The sequence below is a fragment of the Puma concolor genome, chromosome A3, assembly GCF_028749965.1.
Source record: "Puma concolor isolate L17-30 chromosome A3, mPumCon1.1.hap2, whole genome shotgun sequence".
Lineage (NCBI taxonomy): Eukaryota > Metazoa > Chordata > Mammalia > Carnivora > Felidae > Puma > Puma concolor.
The window spans coordinates 30,576,623-30,596,732 of NC_141669.1; the positions used below are offsets into that span (position 1 = coordinate 30,576,623).

At 40.7% G+C, this 20,110-nt stretch overlaps 1 protein-coding gene and 1 long non-coding RNA gene across 3 annotated transcripts in view; one reads left to right on the plus strand and one right to left on the minus strand.

Annotated features, from left to right (window-relative positions):
- LOC147582335 (uncharacterized) overlaps positions 1 to 20,110 on the plus strand; it is a 29,210-nt gene that overhangs the window by 7,813 nt on the left and 1,287 nt on the right. The window contains exon 3 of one of the 2 annotated variants that reach the window (XR_015248987.1): positions 16,170 to 16,249. The exons of the other annotated variant lie outside the window; for it this stretch is intronic. This is a non-coding gene — a long non-coding RNA (uncharacterized LOC147582335). The remainder of the gene's footprint in view (positions 1 to 16,169; positions 16,250 to 20,110) is intronic. 2 annotated transcript variants of the gene reach the window in all.
- On the minus strand, positions 172 to 19,645 carry SULT6B1 (sulfotransferase family 6B member 1). The gene is made up of 7 exons (XM_025927189.2): positions 19,447 to 19,645; positions 17,681 to 17,793; positions 13,218 to 13,307; positions 11,958 to 12,084; positions 6,561 to 6,655; positions 2,838 to 2,994; positions 172 to 351 (listed from the first exon to the last, which is right to left on the minus strand). Exons 1-7 carry the CDS (start codon positions 19,643 to 19,645, stop codon positions 221 to 223), a joined length of 912 nt encoding a protein of 303 aa, XP_025782974.1. The 3' UTR covers positions 172 to 220.

Sequence of the window (20,110 nt, forward strand, 5' to 3'; positions counted from 1 at the left end):
CATGACTTGAACCGAAGTCGGATGCCCAACCGACTGAGCCACCCAGGCGCCCCAATGTTATCATTATTATTAAATTCATATTATGTATATCTAAACGTTGTTTAATTATCATTAGTTGATTATTTGATCAACTTCTTATTTCATTATTTAATAATCATTCAGGAAAAGAAAATACCCATGCCTGCTGAATTGGCAATAGGATGGCAATAGGATTCCTACTTCAAGGGTGGCAGTAGGATTCATACTTCAACTTTGCTCCTAGGGAAGTGCCTGCCAAGCACTGTTTGAACTTTTCATCCATTTCCTGGTTCTGAGTTTCACTGAACAAATTTTTCCAATCACCAACTTCACCTACAACACACACAAAAATAACAGACCCGGACACCTGTTAGAAGATAGTTTCCTCATTTTTTTTTTTTTTTTTTAGCTATTTATTTCATTTTATTTTTATTTTTATTTGAGTATGGTTGGCACACAGTGTTACATTCGTTTCAGGGCTGTCACATAGTGGTTCGACAACTAGACACACTATGCTGTGCTCACAAGTATAGCTACCATCTGTCACCATACAACGCCATTTATAATACCGTTACCTGTGCTGTGCCTTTTAGTCCCATGACTTGTTCCTTACTTAACTGGAAGCCTGTACCTCCTACTTCCCTTCACCCATTTTACCCATCCCCCTATTTCTTCTTGATCTTACCATTTTTTCAGTGCAGCATTTCACTTTGAAATGGGAAATGGAGACATGAAGAAAATTAAGCAGTCTTAAAAATGAATGTAATTCCTCCTGTAAAGTTAATGGTATCCATTGGGGCCTCCCCATCTGTGGCATAGTAGGTGATGTGCTTTCTTTATATCACCGAAGGGACTGTTGGCCTCAGTCATCTCCTAGCCCCACCCCTGTCTCAACACTTGGGACCTAAAATTCCACTTTTTGAAAGTCATTCTTTTTTCCCCCTCTGTAAAGTCTTTTAAATACCTCACCCCTTGAGAAGTTATCATTTTACAACAGGTTTTGGTTAAGACCTCAGATGCTGATAATTTTGCAAAAAGTTACTACTTTGCCTGAGATTAGGATATGTTTTTCTTATTCCTTTTAAAAACAAAGGAAGTTGCTTCTTTCTTTAGAATCTTTTGGTGATTTGGGTTGAAGTTGCAAGTTCCTTGTTGCATAGCCATTGAAATGTATGTTTATAAAGAGGGTTTAATGACAAGGAAGTGCTTGGATGTATGAAGGGAGTAACATAAAACACAAAGCTGTTTACAAATGTCACCCACTATATAAAACATCATAGAATGAGGCTGGAAGAAATATGCCAAAAAGTTAAACTTGCCTCTGGTGGGAGAAATGTGAATAATTTTTAACGTTCTTGCACATTTACCTGTGCCTTCTGAATTTTTGCAAAGAAAAATTGTAACTTAAGTTACCACTTTATTTTAGAATTTTTCTGTTCTGAATAGTGTGTGATTAATGCCTGGGTGTTTCAGTTGGTTGAGCGTCCGACTTTGGTTCAGGTCATGAATTTGCAGGTTTGTGAGTTTGAGCCCTGTGTCAGGCTCCATGCTGGCAGCTCAGAGCCTGGGGCCTGCTTGGGATTCTGTGTCTCCCTCTTTCTCTGCCCCTCCCCTGCTCTCTCTCTTTCTCTATCAAAAATAAACATTAAAAAATTTTTTTAAAAAGCAATATAAAGAGAAGTTCTATTTTCTTCCCCCTCCTTTAAAGCTAATCAAGCAAGGCATAAAAATCAGGGGTAAAGTCAGGAATCAAGCCCAAGCTAGATTTACATTCAATGTTCCATTCACAGTGGGTATTTTAGATGGGTCTTCATTTGATAAAGTAAAGTGGAGTAGACTCAAGTAAACCTACGTTCAAATCCTGACTCCATCGATCATTAGCTTTGTGGCAACGGACAAATTAATTTCCCTGAGCTTTGGTGCCCACATTTATAAAATTAAGGAATTCATGAATTTTTTTGCTGTAAAATTTATGCCTAGTAAAAGGTCTAACACATAGTGCTGCCTCTAAATCATGTTATACTTTCAATATATATATATAATTTTAAAAAACTGGTAATACCTAAGCTATATTATCATAAACTGTCATAAGAAGTTAGATTGCCTTTAAAAAAATCACAGTTCCCAACCAACAGGGCAGTAAGAGGTGGCCAATGAGGTATAAAGAAGTCACTGATGAGGCTTCCCACAAAGTTCTTTAAAGGGGCCCCACTCAGCTAACATGCGATTCTGTATCTTGCTATTCCCTGTTTATTTTAAAAATGTATAATCCTTTAGTTTTAATGTAATGGTGGAGCTCTGGCTGTTGTCCTGCCATCACATACTGGCAAGCAGAAAGGTACAAGGAACTTAGTACTCTGAAAGATACTTTAGATATTGTGGAACTCACTCAGTCTACTTCTGTGGAATTAGTACACAGTAGAAGTATACTACTCAGTGGAACTCAGTCTACTTTGAGCTCACTGTGTCCAAACTTATTGAGGGAGAAACAAGAAAATCCTGTCTTAACTGAAGATAAAAGTATTTGGATTGGGGCACCTGTGTGGCTCAGTCGGTTAAGTGTCTGCCTTCGGCTTAGGCCATGATCTCATGGTTCGTGGGTTCAAGCCCCACGTCTGGCTTAGTGCTGACAGCTCAGAGCCTGGAGCCTGCTGTGGATTTGGGGTCTCCCTCTCTCTCTGCCCCTCCCCTGCTGGTGCTCTGTCCGTCTTTCTGTCTCTCAAAAATAAATATACATTAAAAAAATTATAAAAATAAAGTATTTGGATTGCCTGTTACATGCAAACCAATGGATGTCCCAGAAACAAATGTGACTTTACCTTTGCGGAACAGGAAGGGCCCAACGGCACCGTGTGTTTCCTGGGACTTTGCTCGCATTGCTTGGAAGGTACTCTGGGCTGAGATGGTTTGGATCTGCTCCCCAGTTAAAGAGAATCCAAAGAACTCAGCAATTTGTTTTATTCCAGCGGTCAGGTTCTGAAAACAACATTTTCAAGGATAAACTTCTTTCTATGGGAATTGTGCCTAAGCAAAGACAGGTTTCTTAGCCAGAATGGATTCACTAAGCTTACCTCTCCAACTCACCTTTTCATCTCTCTCTTTAGACTTTCTTTGATACTTCTGTATCAATATTTGAGATAGCCCTACAAAATATTCTGTATTGTTTTTACTTTGTAGTTTCAATGGGTGACTCTTACTAAACTCCTCAGGATACAAATAACGATAGCAAGCATTAAGTAGTAGGTCTTATCTAAGATGATACTCATTTTATTAAAAAGCACCAGTCTAGGGGCACCTGGGTGGCTCAGTCGATTAAGCATCCGACTTTGGCTCAGGTTATGATCTCCCAGTTTGTGAGCAAGCCTTGCATCGGGCTGTGAGCTTGTTTCAGAATCTGTATCTACCCCTCTCTCTCTCTCTGCTTCTCCCTGGCTCTTGCTGTCTCTCTCTCAAAAATAAACATTAAAGGGGCGCCTGGGTGGCACAGTCGGTTAAGCGTCCGACTTCAGCCAGGTCACGATCTCGCAGTCCGTGAGTTCGAGCCCCGCGTCAGGCTCTGGGCTGATGGCTCAGAGCCTGGAGCCTGATTCCGATTCTGTGTCTCCCTCTCTCTCTGCCCCTCCCCCGTTCATGCTCTGTCTCTCTCTGTCCCAAAAATAAATAAACGTTGAAAAAAAAATTAAAAAAAAAAAAATAAACATTAAAAAAAATAATTAAAAAAAAGCACCAGTCTAAATGAGCTGAGGAAATCAATGTATTTGTACATGCCCATTCCAATTCTCTTTTCTTCTGAATCCTATTTATAGCTAATGTTTAATTCTATCCAGAAAGTCTAATTTTTAGAATCCTGAAAACTAGAAGGAATCTTGAAATTAATCTTGTCTAAATACCCTTGTAACCAGTATCCCTACCAATGAAGATTCATAATCTTCTAGAACAGTTTCTTAAACTGTATTCTACAAAACACTAATTTACTTCAAGGTGGCTATAGATGTTTTGTGAAAAAAGAAAAAAAAAGGAAAGAAAAGGAGAGTGAAGGGTGAGGTCAAATAAGTTTGGAATCCTTTTGGTTAAATAAAGAGAAGTTTGTTTTGTTTTTCCTACAGGATCTCTCACTCTTGACTATGTCAACTTGCAATGTGAATGTCCCAAAAGAGCCACAGTCCCCAAGTCAGTTTGAATAGGCAACCTCCAAGCAAGAATTATTAACATCTGGGCAACATGGCATTCCGTGGAACACAAGTTTCAGAAACATCATTGTAGACTAGAAGGATAAAAGACTAAATTAGTATGTTCTCTCATGTTACATAAATGCACTCGAGAAACAGAAGGGATGGATTCATTCATACTTCCCTTTGATAAGCATGTCAGAGGAGACTGGTGTTAATAACCCAATTCCTCTAGAAAGCATTTGGCACGCTCCCTTTTTAACATACTTTCTCTACTGGAGTCCAGGACTCTGGCTTCCCTCCTGCCTCATTAGCCCCTCCTCCATCTCCTTTGCTGGTTCCTCCTGTTTCCCAAACAGTCTATATGGGGGACTCTAGGGCTCAGTTCTTGGTCTCCTTCTCTTCCCTATGTATATACTTACATACATGTAAGTATGTAATCTCATGGCTTTGAATGCCATCTATGTGCCAAATTTATATATACAGCCCAGCACTCTCTCCATTCAACACGTTTATAGTCAACTTGACCTCTCCATTTGGATGACTAATAAACATCTCAGACTAAGCATGCGCAAAGCCAAACCCCTGATCTTTCCCACAATCTCACTTCACCTGCTGGCATCTCGTACTCAAGGGACGACAATTCAGTCCTCTCAGTTGGTCAGGCCAGTAATATTGGAGTCTTATTTGACTTCATTTTTCTCTCACTGCTCTTTCTCCCATCCAATCCAGCAGCAAATCCTAATAGCTCTTCTTCAATAAATATTCAGAATTTAACTACTTATTACTTCCATTGCCACTTCTGGTCTAAGCCACAATCTTCCTTTGCCTGGACTACTATAGTAGTCTCCTCATGGGTTTCTCTACACAATCTTTGCTTCTCTCTAGTACGTTTTCATGCACCAACCAGAATGAACCTGTTAAAAACACAACTCCTATCACTTTTCTGCTCGAATCCCATAATGGTTTTCTGTTTCACTCAGAGTGAAGGCCAAAGTAATTTCAATGGCTGGCCACATTATTCCCCACACTCCTCTCTACCCCACTCCCTTGCCTCTGTTCTCATTGGTTAATCTCCCCTGGTTCACCCCTACTGACCCAGCCACATCCGCCTCCTTCATATCACTTAACCATACCAGGAACACTCCTACCTCAGGGCGTTTGCTCCAGTTGGTTCTGTGTGCCCGGAAAATTCTTATTCCAGTTACCTACTCTGCTTACTCCCTCATCTTCTTTAGATCTTTGCTCAAATCACATCCATTCCATGAGGTTTCTACCAGCTATCTTATATGGGGATTTGTCCAACATCCCAATTCCCTACCCCTGACATTTCCAGTTTTCCTTAATCAGTTATACCATTTCTTTTTTCTCACATATTATAAACATTTTTAAAATGTTACATTTATTGTTTTTCTCTCTCCCTGCCTCCTCCAGCTAGAAGGTAAGCTTCTCCAGGGCAGTGAATTTTGTCTGGTCTGTTCATTGATGTATCACAAGGGCCTAGAACAATGCTGGGCAGCACTAAATGTTCATGAATGGGGGAGGGGAAGGAAAAAAAAAAGAGGTTAGGGTGGGAGACAGCCGAAGCATAAGAGACTCTTAAAAACTGCGAACAAACTGAGGGTTGATGGGGGTTGGGAGGGAAGGGAGGGTGGGTGATGGGTATTGAGGAGGGCACCTTTTGGGATGAGCACTGGGTGTTGTATGGAAACCAATTTGACAATAAATTTCATATATTAAAAAAATAAATGTTCGGGGCGCCTGGGTGGCTCAGTCAGTTGGGCGACCAACTTCAGCTCAGGTCATCATCTCACGGTTTGTGAGTTTGAGCCCCGCATCAGGCTGTGTGCTGACAGCTCAGAGCCTGGAGCCTGCTTCGGATTCTGTGTCCCCCTCTCTCTCTGCCCTTCCCCAACTTGTGCTCTGTCTCTCTATGTCTCTCAAAAAATAAATAAATGTAAAAAAAAGTAAAAAATAAAATAAAATAAAAAAATAAATGTTCATGAATACCAATTTAAAAAATAACATTATATGGAAAAATCAATTCACAGCCAAATGCACGTTCAATTCCATCTCAGTTGAAACCTACTTATTATTTCTGCCATTCTTAAGTTGGGCTATCTATCACAGAAGGAAAATAAAGCAGCCACTGTTAGTAATAAGTTGCTAAGCATTATTTTATTTCTGTTAAATAAACAACCTAAGCCCCTATGCACTGTGTTTTTTTTTCCTAGCATTGTACCACAAATCTGGAATATTTATTTTTTTAATTGAATACAATATTTGTTCACACAACCAGACATTAAAAGTAGGTTCTCTATGTGATATTTTATAATAAATCTTGCTATAGAATGTCAATAATCAAAATCTTACCTTTTTCAGGTCTTCATATAATATGAACTTAACATTTTCATCATCAAGATGTTTGTTCCAGTTAATGGCAAAATCAAAATAGCTTCCCCAGGAAACTAAAAATGTAAGGAAAAAATTCTTAGGGAATTTCAAATAATTGAGGTTAAAATTATAGATGGTTAATTTATGCGTTAAAATATAAACTATATATATGTGTGTGTGTATATGCTCAGACAAGATGTTTGTATGTCATTATAAATCCCTGCTCCAGAAGAACTGGCATACGGCCATTCCTGTGTCAGATTTCTATTCATTTTATTATTTTCATAAATAATAACTAAGCAAGTTGCAAAAGTGATTTGATAAAAAACTACCAGACATTCATGAATATTTAGGTGAATAAAATGATTCAGAAATAGTGAAAGGTACACGAAAAACGACAGATAGTACCGGAAAGAAAAGAAATGATGAGACAGATGTTTTCTCGATCAGCATTGTCCAATAGAAATTTAATGAAAGCCACATCTGTAAATTTTATTTATTTTTTTTTATTTTTTTTCAACGTTTTTTATTTATTTTTGGGACAGAGAGAGACAGAGCATGAATGGGGGAGGGGCAGAGAGAGAGGGAGACACAGAATCGGAAACAGGCTCCAGGCTCCGAGCCATCAGCCCAGAGCCTGACGCGGGGCTCGAACTCACGGATCGCGAGATCGTGACCTGGCTGAAGTCAGACGCTTAACCGACTGCGCCACCCAGGCGCCCCCACATCTGTAAATTTTTAAAAATGCTTATTTATTTATTTTTGAGAGAGGGAGAAAGCACAAGCAAGGGAGGGGCAGAGATAAAGGGAGACAGGATCCAAAGCAGGATCTGTACTGAGAGCACAGAGCCTGATTTGCGGCTCGAACTCATGAACCGAAAGATCATGACCTGAGCCAGAGTCAGAGGCTTAACTGACTGAACCACCCCGGCATCCCCCCACCACATCTGTAATTTTAAATATTCCAATAGCCACATTAAGAAAAGCAAAAAGAAACAGGTGAAATTAACTTTAGTATTTTATTTTGTTTAACCAAATATATCCCAAAATATTATCATTTCAGAATATAATCAATATAAAAAATTACTAAGGAACCATCACACTTTGTTTCTAAGTCTTCAAAAGCCAGTGGGCATTTTATACTTACAGAGAATCTCAATTTGAATGCCAAATTCTTTATCAAAAATACTTGATGTATTTTTAGACCTTTTTTAAAGTTAATTTGTTTATTTGTGAGAGAGAGACCACAAGTAGGGGAAAGGCATAGAGATAGGGAGAGAGAGAGAGAATCCAAAGCAGGCTCTGCACTGTCAGTGCAGAGCCTGATGCGGGGCTCAAATTCACAAACCCGTGAGATTGTGACCTGAGCTGAAATCAAGAGTCAGACCCTTAACCGACTGAGCCACCCAGGTGCCCTGATGTATTTTTAGACGTTTACAAACTTAAGTTGAGAAAGTAGATTCATATACTCAACTTGTACCAAATTCATTTAAAAGTTTCCAATAACTGAATTATCTGGGTTTTTTTTTTTTTTTTAATGTTTATTTGTTTTTGAGAGAGAGAGGGAACAAGCAGGGAAGGAACAGAGAGGGAGGGAGACACAGAATCTGAAGCAGGCTCCAGGCTCCTTGCTGCCAGCGCAGAGTCTGATGCGGGGCTCAAACTCACAAATCTTGAGATCATGACCTGAGCCAAAGTCAGACCCTTAACCGACTGAGCCACCCAGGTGCCCTGAGTATCTGTTTTTAAATTTAAACTAATTAAATAAGATGCAAAATTTAACTCCTCGATTGCACCAGTCACAATTCACGTGCTCATTTGCCACACGTAGCTAGTGGCTACTACACTGAACAGTGAACATCTAGACACTGATTAGCTGTGCTGCTTATTAACTGTGTGACTTTGAGCAACAACCGAAACCTCTTTGTACCTTAGTTACCTCATTAGTAAAATGGCATTGTTGTCAGACTTAAATGAATTAACACACATCAAATGGTTAAAACAGTGCCTGATTAATAGTACCCACTCAGCAAATTTTAGCCGTTACTGTAATCGCTAGTAATAATAATATTCTCATAATTCTTATCATCATCATTGTTATCATTGAAGCCCTTGCTTTGAGCCAGGCTATTTCCACATGTTTTCTTTGTTGAGGCAGACACTGTATGTTTCATACCCAATATCCAATATATTCCTGTTTTTGCTGCTAACCAAACTCTGGTTAGTTACTTGGGTCTAAGCCAGTTATGGGAATTCTGGTTCCTGTTTCTCAGCCTCCCTTCGCACTGTGATTGGTCTCAGGATATAGTTCTGGCCAGCAAGACACAAGCAGAAGTCTGCTGGAAGCTTTCTAGTAAAACCGTTGCGGTCTTGATGAACCTCCTTCAGGATCTGAAAGTGATGCTTGGAGGCACAGTAGCCAGCCTGAGAGTATGTTGCAAAAGGCAGAAGGGAAAGGCCAAGGGAATGGCAGAGGCGTTGGCTTTGCCATCACTGGGCAACTGAACCAGCTGTCTCTCTTCAGGCTTCTTGTTGAGTGAGAAAAATTAAACCTAATCTGTTTGGGCCACTGTGGTCAGGTTTTCTGTTCTTCCCCATGCACTATTAATTGATAGTTACACATTTGATCCTGGGATCTTTAAAGCAATCCAGGGTGATAGGTACAGGTTTTATACCTATTTTGTTGGTGGGGAAATAACCGCTTTAAGGTCACACAGCAAGTTATGGGTTTTGCCGTCTTTCAACATCTGTCTGACACCAGAGCTGTAGTGCTGCCAAACAAAATGCTCTACTGTCCTACTTCCTGCAGGTCAGATATTCTTACCTTTCCTTTATAAGTCAGGAAACCAATGTTCATAAAGATCAAATGTCTTGGGGCGCCTGGGTGGCTCAGTCGGTTAAGCGTCCAACTTCAGCTCAGGTCACGATCTCACAGTTCATGAGTTCGAGCCCTGCGTCGGGCTCTGTGCTGACAGCTCAGAGCCTGGAGCCTGTTTCCGATTCTGTGTCTCCCTCTCTCTCTGCCCCTCCCCCATTCATGCTCTGTCTCTCTCTGTCTCAAAAATAAATAAACGTTAAAAAAAAAATAAAAAAAAAAATCAAATGTCTTGCTCAACATCACCCAGGTGTGAGTGATTTGAACCTGAATTTAAATTCAAGCTCTGCTACTTAGTGGCTGTGTGACCTTTTTATGCCTCTATTTCCATCTTTACAAAAGGGGACAATTATAGTATTTGTCCCCATGGGTTCTTAAGAGAAATGGAAATTTTGGGGAGCATCTGGGTGGCTTAGTCGGTTAAGCGTCCAACTCTTGGTTTCGGTTCAGGTCATGATTTCATGGTTCGTGTATTCGAGTCCCTCATCGGGCTCCGCACTGACAGCACAGAGCCTGCCTGGGATTGTCTCTCTCCGTCTCTCTCTGCTCCTCCTCTGCTATCTGTCTCTCAAAATAAATAAACTTAAAAAAAAAAATGAAATGTTAAAATGTACACAAGAGATAGTATATAGTGCCTGGCATGTAGTAATTGCTCAGTAAGTGGTAACTATTCTATCTAATATTAATTACTAATATATAATAATAAGTGATGAAGCCAATCCAGTCCTCTCATTCCAAATCCTGCATGTTTTCCAGTACATTGAGCTTCCTTCATAAGTTGAACGTAACAAAGCGTGCAAAGAAGAAACTTTGCACCACTTAGTGAGTGGTTTCCAGACAAACAAAACTTTGATCGTGGTGCTTCATAAGCACCTTCTGTGCACTACCCCCCCCCCCCCTCCCGCCGATCCCAATACTTAATCTGTGCTTAGGAACCAATACTGTACCCAGTGGCCATGCATGTGGGGCATGGTGTTGCTGTGCTGGTCACCTTTAGAAGTGGTCCTGTTTGGGCACCTGGGTGGCTCAGTAGGTTAAACATCCCACTCTCGATTTCAGCTCAGGTCATGATCTCACAGTTTCATGTGTTTAAGTCCCACATCGGGCTCTGCATTGACAGTGCAGAGTCTGCTTGGGATTCTCCCTCTCTCTCTGCCCCTCCCACACTTGGCGCTGCTCTGTCTCTCTCAAAATAATAAATAAGTCCGTGAGTAAGTAAATAAATAAATAAAACTTTAAAAATCATGTTAGGATGAGCACTGGGTATTGTATGTAAGTGATGAACCACGGGAATCTACCCCCAGAACCAAGAGCAGACTGTACACGCTGTTTGTTAGCCAATAAAATAAAATAAAAGTGGTTCTCTTAGAGTGACCTGTCAACAACTTCTCAAGGATCATGTGGCATTAATTCTGCCTTCTATGACACTGCCAAGACTGAAAAGAGCCACCAACTAAAGGAGGCATCTTTAATCTCTGGCCATTATATACCCATGGAAGTAGAGTCACTGGGGCTTACAAGCAGTGGGACCACTGGCAAGTGTTTTAACTTTTTGGATTAGTTTTCTCATCTGCGCAAGGGGCTGGAAATACTTTATTCATAGTTTGTTATAGTCTTAAATGAAATCATGCACATAAAACACCTCCTTTGGTACATTGGAGCATCAGTAGGCACTTACAAGAGTTTTTTTTAAGTAATCCCTACACCCAATGTGGGGCTCGAACTCACAACCCCAAGATCAAGGGTTGCGTGCTCTGCTGACTGAGCCAGCCAGAAGCCTCAGTAGGCACCTACAAAATTGCAGTTATCAATAACCAGAGGTAAAACATCAACATGGTCTAACAAAGCCTTTTCCTTTCTGGCAAACAAATATCTTAGATGTGTTTGCTCAATGTCATGGTTTTATCTCTCTCTCTCTCTCTCTCTTTTTTTTTTTATCATTGTGTTATATAGAGACTTAGGGGAAATTAACCAGAGATGCTTTTCCACATGACTCTGTATAGGCCTCTTGGTCCTATGTCTGTTCTACGGCCACCTCATACTTATAGGCAACATGTAAATTGCCCAAATTATTTTTAAAAACGTAATGTATTATTGTTTGATGTACAGAACTAGTGGTGCTATAAAACTTCATTAAAGTTTCATTAAAAGCAACTTTTTGGGGGGCGCCTGGGTGGCTCAGTCGGTTGAGCGAACGACTTCGGCTCAGGTCACGATCTCGCGGTCCGTGAGCTCGAGCCCCACTTCAGGCTCTGTGCTGACAGCTCAGAGCCTGGAGCCTGTTTCAGATTCTGTGTCTCCCTCTCTCTGACCCTCCCCCGTTCATGCTCTGTCTCTCTCTGTCTCAAAAATAAATAAACGTTAAAAAAAATTTTAAATAAAAGCAACTTTTTGGTTCCTGGATCCTCCCTAGTCTTCTTTCTTTACCTTAAAATACATTTGATTTTTTGTACTTTTGTGGTCATCTGTCAAAGTAAGAATTCTTTCACCAACAGCCATACCTTGGCCTTTCATGAACTGTCTGAAGAATTCATCCCAGGAGCCATAGCTTGGAATATCAGGGACATCGTTGTGGAAATGGAAAAAAGATACTGCCGTATCTTTAGGGTTTCGAAATATCACCAAAATCTAGAAAGAGAAAATTAAGTTAATTTATTCAGGTCTATATTTTGAACTTTGGAAAAGTGAAGGGGTGAACAATATCATTGTGTAATCTTGTATATGACATAATTTTGTTAACATACAGAGAAATTGAAGAAGCGGGGGTGGCAGATGGGGAAGTCTGGGGAGAGGGAAGAGAAAAGAAGAAAAAGCAGACTGATGTTGTAGCAGAGAACTTTTGCTAATGAACTTAGACATTAAGAAGGCATGTGTAGAAGATATGAAAAAAGCAAGGTGCCTGGGTGGCTCAGTCGGTTAAGTGTCTGACTCTTGAGTTCGACTTAGGTCACAATCTCATGGTTTGTGGGATTGAGCCCCAAGCCAGGTTCTGCACTGACAGTGCAGAGCCGGCTTGAGATTCTCTCTCTCTCTCTCTCTCTCTCTCTCTCTCTGCCCCTCCCCCAGCTAGCATGTGTTCATGTGTGAGCAGTGCACACACTCTCTCTCTTTCTCAAAATAAAAAAATAAACGTTAAAAAAAAAAAAAGAAGATACCAAAAAGGAAAAAAGGGCAAGCTCATTAGAATAGTCATAAGGGCATGATCTGGAAGGGTAAACCACAAAGTAAAAATTGCAACATAATATTAAAAAGTAATATTAAGGACAATGAAAATAATGTTCAGAGTTTGGTCAGCAAAAATAAAAAAATGATAAGAGTAGCCAAAGCACCTATAGTTATGTTTGCAGGACATGAAGTTTGCTATTATAAGTGAAATTCAGAAATAAAATTGCTTCAGACCTCACATAAATAATGCTCATCAGAAAGAACAAAAAAACACAACTCCTCGTTTTCCTATCACATTCTTTTGTTAAACTCTCTAAATATCTTAGTGGGATTCTGGAATCTATTCACTATAAAACAGATTTTAAAATATGTTCAATTCTAGGTATATGTTTTATATCCTAACTGAAAATGCATTCACTTTGAGCACAACAATAGCAAATATATTTGAAGAAAGAAACAACAGAAGAAATGCTAAATCACACGTTTCATTTCTCAAAATTCTATGATAAGATGCAGACTTCATCACATAGCTCAGAAAGGCAATATCTAGACATTAAAAACTTCAAACTGAAATACGAGTAGGGAGGGACACTCACCTTGGCTTTATTCTTGAAGATGGACCCAGGTAATTTGTCATAATGGAGATGAGTTGCCAGAATCCTTGGGGATGGAAACTGTTTCATTCTCTTAAAAACAGACATGGTAAAGTAAAAGTGTGTATGTCTTATGGTGAATCGCTCTTAAGTGTAGTATCTGAATGGTAGTTCCAAGTATCACTACTGTGCCTTTTCTATTTCCCCCTCCAGTTTTTAAAAATTTATTTCTGTTTTCTTAATTTGTGGGGATGAGGAATGGAGAAAGTCGTAAATAATTTAAATCATCCTTCTGGACCGCCTTATAGGGTTTGGCTTACCATTTTGGAGGGGTCTTTTTTTTGAAAATTTTACCTTTTCTACAATCATACTAAATTCTTTTTAGAATTGATTCTTTGCAGCTCATAATTTGTGATCTATTCTGTCTTCATTTGGCTCTCTTCTATAGTCAAGGTCTTTACCAGAAATACTCAAGTTTTTCCATAGGTCTCCCAAACCCACTTTTAATATCTAGACTTTTTTTTTGCCAACAAAATTCCATGCGATCAAACATCCTAACAGAACCTGGAAGTGCACAGTCACTTGAATATTTGAGAAATATTTTACTAGAGAAATTCTTGTCAATGTAAGGACTCAGTGATTGATTCTTTGTGTGTGTGTGTGTGTGTGTGTGTGTGTGTGTGTGTGTGTGTGTGTGTCTGCTTCTACTGATAATTTTGAAAATGAAGTTACCTGTTTAATCTGCCAGGGTTAAGGGTTTTAGTACGTTATATGGGCTAAAGCCTCAAGTTTCATTTCCACACTTGTAGAGGTCACTCACAGCTGGGGCACATTATTTCAAGTGGTAAAATGATATTTAGACGTTTATAGCCAATGTTTCTGTAGAAACTTAGTGGACATTAGACACCAGCTCATGTCATGATCTCGCAGTCCATGAGTTGGAGCCCTGCCTTGGGTTCTGTGCTGACAGCTCAGAGCCTGGAGCCTGCTTCAGATTCTGTGTCTCCCCCTCTCTCTCTGCCCCTCCCCTGCGCACTGTCTCTCTCTCTCTCTCTCTCTCTCTCTCTCTCAAAAATAAAATAAACATAAAAATTTTTGGAAAAAAAAAAGAAAGAAACTTAGTGGACATCTCAACTCAAGCAAGAGCCAAAAAAAAAAAAAAAAAACAAAAAAAAACAAAAAACAAAAACACCTGAGATTTTAAAAATAAAAAACCAATTTAAGTCAATGATATGGGTTCCAGTGGCAATTAATAGTCATAATACTTGAGGGGCATCTGGGTGGCTCAGTCAGTTAAGCTCAGATCATGATCTCACAGTTTGTGAGTTTGAGCCCTGCATCTGGCTCTGGGCTGACAGCTCAGAGACTAGAGCCTGCTTTGGATCCTCTGGGTCCTTCTCTCTCTGCCTCTCCCTTGCTTGCTCTCTCTCTCTCTCTCTCTCTCTCTCTCAAAAATAAATAAACATTAAAAAAGAAGAGAATAGTCGTAATACTTGATTTACATCAAATTTCCCTAATTTTTAGTTTTGAACATCACTTTTACATTCATTCACAGCAATCCCCTCAAGTGGATATTATAACCCCCATTTTAGAGATTAACAAATGACTTTGAGGTTTTAAGGGCTTTGTGCAAAATTGCACAGATGGTAATTTTCAGATTAAGTTATAGAATGCAGTTTCCACTGCACTGCATGGCCAAAAATCACAAAAAGACATATGAGAAATGGTAAAGTTCCTAATAGGATTAAAGAAATATCCAGGGAGAAAACGGGAAATAACTGTAACAAAACTGATGTGTCAACGAAAATGTGTGATGGGGCCAAACTATAAGCAATGTAAAGACTGGCTATAGACATATTTTAAGAAAATACATGTATTTAATTTTATTTATTTTTGTAAGTATCTCTATGCCCAATGTGGGGCTCAAACCCACAACCCGGAGATCAAGAGCTCACATGGGGCACCTGGGTAGCTCAGTCTGTTGAGCATCCGACTCTTGGTTTTGGCTCAGGTCAAGATCTCACAGTTTGTGGGTCTGAGCCCCTCATGGGGCTCTGTGCTGAGGCACGGAGCCTGCTTGGGATTCTCCGTCTCCCTCTCTCTCTGCCCCTCCCCTGCTCATGCACTCTCCCTCTCTCTCTCAAAGTAAATAAATAAATTTTAAAAATTATAAATAAAAGGGGAGTTGGAGGGGCGCCTGGCTGGCTCAGTCAGAGCATGTAACTCTTCATCTCCAGATCGTGAATCTGAGTCCCAATTCGGATGTAGAGTTTACTTTAAAAAAAGTTGGAGGGGCACCTGGGTGGCTCAGCCGGTTAAGTGTCTGACTTTGGCTCAGGTCATGATCTCACAAGTTCGAATTCGTGAGTTCAATCCCTGCATCCGGCTCTGTGCTGACAGCTCAGAGCCTGGAGCCTGCTTCGGATTCTGTGTCTCCCTCTCTCTCTCTCTCTGCCCCTCCCCAGTCATGCTCTGTCTCACTCTGTCTCTCAAAAATGAAGAAATTTTAAATAAAAATTACTTTTAAAAAAAGTTGGAAAGCTAGAGAAATGTTAGCATAAATTTTAAAGGTGATGATACACACCCTCTTTAGATAAAAGGTTATGCAGTGGCCTGGAGAGGAAAAATCAATGGGCTTTTCATTAGCCCGTTCATCTCTACCTAGGAAAGTTTCTTAAAACTCCTGTCTCCACATCCTGAACTGGTCCTGACCTCCCACCTCTGGGCCCTGCTGTGGCTGCTAGGCCTCTGCTTCCTCCTGACGTTGCAGCCCACCAGATCCAGGATGCACGCTTAGCTCCGCACTCCAGCCCAGCCCCAAGTCCCTGAATACCTTATCTGCCTGTGTTTTTCTGTTACTTTAACCCAATCCATGGAAATGGGCTTCCTTCCCCCTAGGATCCAACTTTTCAGTTTGTATCTGTCATCATGCCATATGTCTCTGTCGTTTTCCAGAAACCCCTTCATCAGTCCCGATCCAGTGACTTAATTCTCAGTAAATGAGTTCTTCTGTGTGCTTGTTGGGAGTCCTGGCGGTAAGCATCTCTGAAAGTTTTGCTGAGACTGTAGTCCCCCCCCCCCGCCCCCAAATGCGTTTCTGGCGGGGCTGGGGCTGGCCCTCCTCCCACCTGTCCTGTCCAGGCACTGAAGTCTTGAGGCAGATCCTTCCTCCCTCCCTATCCTTGCCTTTCCTGCCTGGGAACAGAACTTTCTGTCTCACACCCAAGCCTCACCTGGTTATATTGGTAGTGGGAGCAATAACGTGTAGTAAAGTGAATTAGAACAGGTAAGGGGGCACCTGGGTGGCTCAATCGGTTAAGTGTCCAACTCTTCATTTTGGGTCAGGTCATGATCTCACAGTTTGTGAGATCGAGCCCTGCATCGGGCTCTGCGCTGATAGCATGAAGCCCGCTTGGTGTTCTCTCTCTATTTCCCTCTGGCCTTTCCTTGCTCATGCATGCTCTCTCTCTCTCTCTCTCTCTCCCTGAAAATAAATAAATAAACATAAAAAAAAAAGAAGAAGAACTTTAGGGTGCCTGTGTGGCTCAGTTGGTGAAGCGTCTGACTTCGGCTCAGGTCATGATCTCATAGCTTGTGAGTTCTAGCCCCGCGTCAGGCTCTGTGCTGACAGCTCAGAGCCTGGAGCCTGCTTCAGATTCTGTCTCCTTCTCTCACTCTGCACCTCCCCTGCTTGCACTCTGTCCCTCTCTGTCTCCCTCAAAAATAAAAATTAAAAAAAGAAAAGAACCTTTATGCACAGTGGCTTACTCTCTCAGCTACTACCCTTTCCCATCCCCCCACACACCAGAGACATCACTGATACAGGGACACCAAAGATAGTGTCTTATTAGGAAAAGACTGGGGGGTGCTGACATAAACTGAAGGTAGGATGATTCAGGCCTTAGAGGAACCCTTCTCTTGCCATCCCACCAAGTTTCTGTCTTCAGAGAGAAAGTTTTTATGGTTTTAATTTTTTTAAAGAGATCTTATTTTTTTAAGTAATCTCTACACCCAACATGGGGCTTGATCGTACAACCCCAAGATCAAGAGTAGCATGCTTTACTGACTAAGCCAGCCAGGTGCCCCTCATTTTAATTTTTTTCTTCAGGTTTCTCGGCTTACTTTCCCTCCTAGTTCTCTTTAATAAGTAGGCTGTCTATATTGTGCAGAGGTTAAGAAGCTCCAATTGGACAATTTGGGTTCAAATCTTGGCCCTGACGTTTATAAGCCCGTTGACCTTGGGCAAGTCTCTGACGGTTTGATCTTTTGAGAAACGGTGATGAGGTTTTTTTGCCCTGAAATGAGATAATCCTTGAAAGGTGCAGGGCTTAGAGGGTACGCACAAAATAAGTTGCAATGATTATTAGTATTAGTACTTTCTGAACCCAAAACTAAAAAAATCCCCCAAATGGAAGAAGTCTTTCTATGATAATTTACTATAAGTTTAAAGGCTGTTTTGTACTAACCTGATATTTTTCTGGGTCCCCACATTCAAGAATTGGAAATTCTGGATATTCATACTTTTTGTTAGATTCAGCAAATATTAACTCACTAATGATATGTAGAATCCAATTTGAACCTATAAGAGAAATCAGAGAATCAAAGCTCATTAAAAGAACCTTGGTATAGCAAAGGCATGTTACTTGTGCATATACATCATAAAAATTAAAATCTATAGCCACTCTGTGGTATGTACAATTGGTTCTTCTGCATTTGAAATAAACTGGGCTATGGAAAGAAATAGAGTTTTGTGGAAAATAGAACGTACTTACATTAGTATAAATTCAGGTTACCTTATTTTTCAGATTTCTCTTTTAACAAGAGGCAATTCTTCTTAAATCTACAATATTTTCCTTATAGAACAATGTTATGTTATAGAAATGATTGTTTATTATATATCACATATTATTGTACCTTACATTAGTAAACATTTTCTTTGAAAAAAATTTTTTAATGTTTATTTTTGGGAGACAGACAGACAGACAGAGCCTAAGCAGGGGGCAGGGGGGCAGAGAGAGTGGGAGACACAGAATATGAAGCAGGCTCCAGGTTCTGAGCTGTCAGTGCAGAGCCCTGATGCGGGGCTCGAACCCACGAACTGTATGATCATGACCTGAGTCAAAGTCAGACGCTTAACTGACTGAGCCACCCAGGTGCCCCAGTGAATATTTTCTAAAAAAGTATATATAATTTTGAATTTATAAAAACTCAGCATCAAATAATAGAAAAATATCAAATAAAGATGACTTTAGTAAACACTTAGAGATGAAATAAGTTTAAAAAATCAGATTGTGTAAAATAGGGATTTAGATTCTGTTTTTTTTTATTGTTTATTTATTTTTGAGACAGAGAGAGACAGAGCATGAACGGGGGAGGGTCAGAGAGAGGGAGACACAGAATCTGAAACAGGCTCCAGGCTCTGAGCTGTCAGCACAGAGCCCGATGCGGGGCTCGAACTCACGGACCATGAGATCATGACCTGAGCCGAAGTCGGCCACCCAACCGACTGAGCCACCCAGGCGCCCCTGATTCTGTTTTTTTTAAATGTATTTATTTATTTTGAGAGGGAAAGAGAGAGGGGGAGAGAGAGAGAGAGAGAGAGAGCGCTCATGGGGGAGGGGCAGAGAGAAAGGGAGAGAAAGAATCCCAAGCAGGCTCTGTGCTGACAGCGCTGAGCCCCATGCAGGGCTCGACCCCACGAACCATGAGATCATGACCTGATCTGAAATCAAGAGTCAGATGCCTGACTATGTCACCCCGGTGCCCCACAGATTCTTAATTTATCCTCCATTGATGAATGACCATTGTAACACTGGTTTGAGAAGCTGGAGGATTGATGATGTTTGATCCTGAAAAATAATTACATGGAAATCATCATATACATTATAGACATGGCCATGCTCCTCAGTCAAAAACCAAGATGAAAATCTTTCCTGCTCTCAGTGGCCGATGGCAAATGGACTTTCTTGCATTTCTCTTTCTGGTTGCTAGCCCCACCATGACTCCCTTTTTGCATCCATCATCCTTCCCTCAGACCCCAGGATTTCTAAATCTAGCAGTTCTGGTTATTGATTTCACAAGCTATGTTCTTAACCATCTTGGTCGTCCTCCTCCCTGACTTCTGGCCAGCTTCATGCGGAGAGGAACCGCCTTCCTCCCACCTTTGCCTTGCACCCTGCCCAACCTACTCCTTATGAAAAAGCGCCCTTGTAGAAAATGACTTGTTATTTACCACACTTTGGATAAGATGCAAGCACTATGTCATTGCTTCTGGCTTCAAAGTTGTCCAAGGCCTGGAAAGTTTCTGAAGTGCACATGGTGATGGGGTACGGAATCCCCTGATGGGTGAAAAACAAGCGAGAAAGTGCAGTTTCTTTTGATTTTTCCAGAGCTTCATCAATGTAGTCAATAAATTTCGACTTGTTGGCCATGCTGGCTTTCTGCTAATGAACCTGTTCTGTGGTTGTCCGGCGGCAGCCATCGCTTTTAAAGGAGTTTTTCAGGAGGTGGAATAAAGGACTCCTCCCATTCACATGAGAAACAAGTCATTTCATTATCACCCCTTTCTCACCCCTTCCTCCCCCCACCTGCCTGTTTGCACGCCCACCTCTGACAAAAGGCAAACCACAGGTGCAAAAACAGGCTGAGGATCAGGGAGTATTACCCCAGGGGTTGATTATATTACCATTATGGACAATTCTCCCAAGGAAAGTTAGAGTAGAATCTCCGACCAGACGATAATAGATAATAACTATCGAGCAAATAGTTCTTTAATTGAATCAGACATACAATTTTCCATCACCGAATTGAGGAAATTTTAGAAGTCAGCAGAACATATCTTACTGAGGCAGGTAGTACACGTAGGGGAGCAACTTTCAATCTCCGTTTTACAGAGG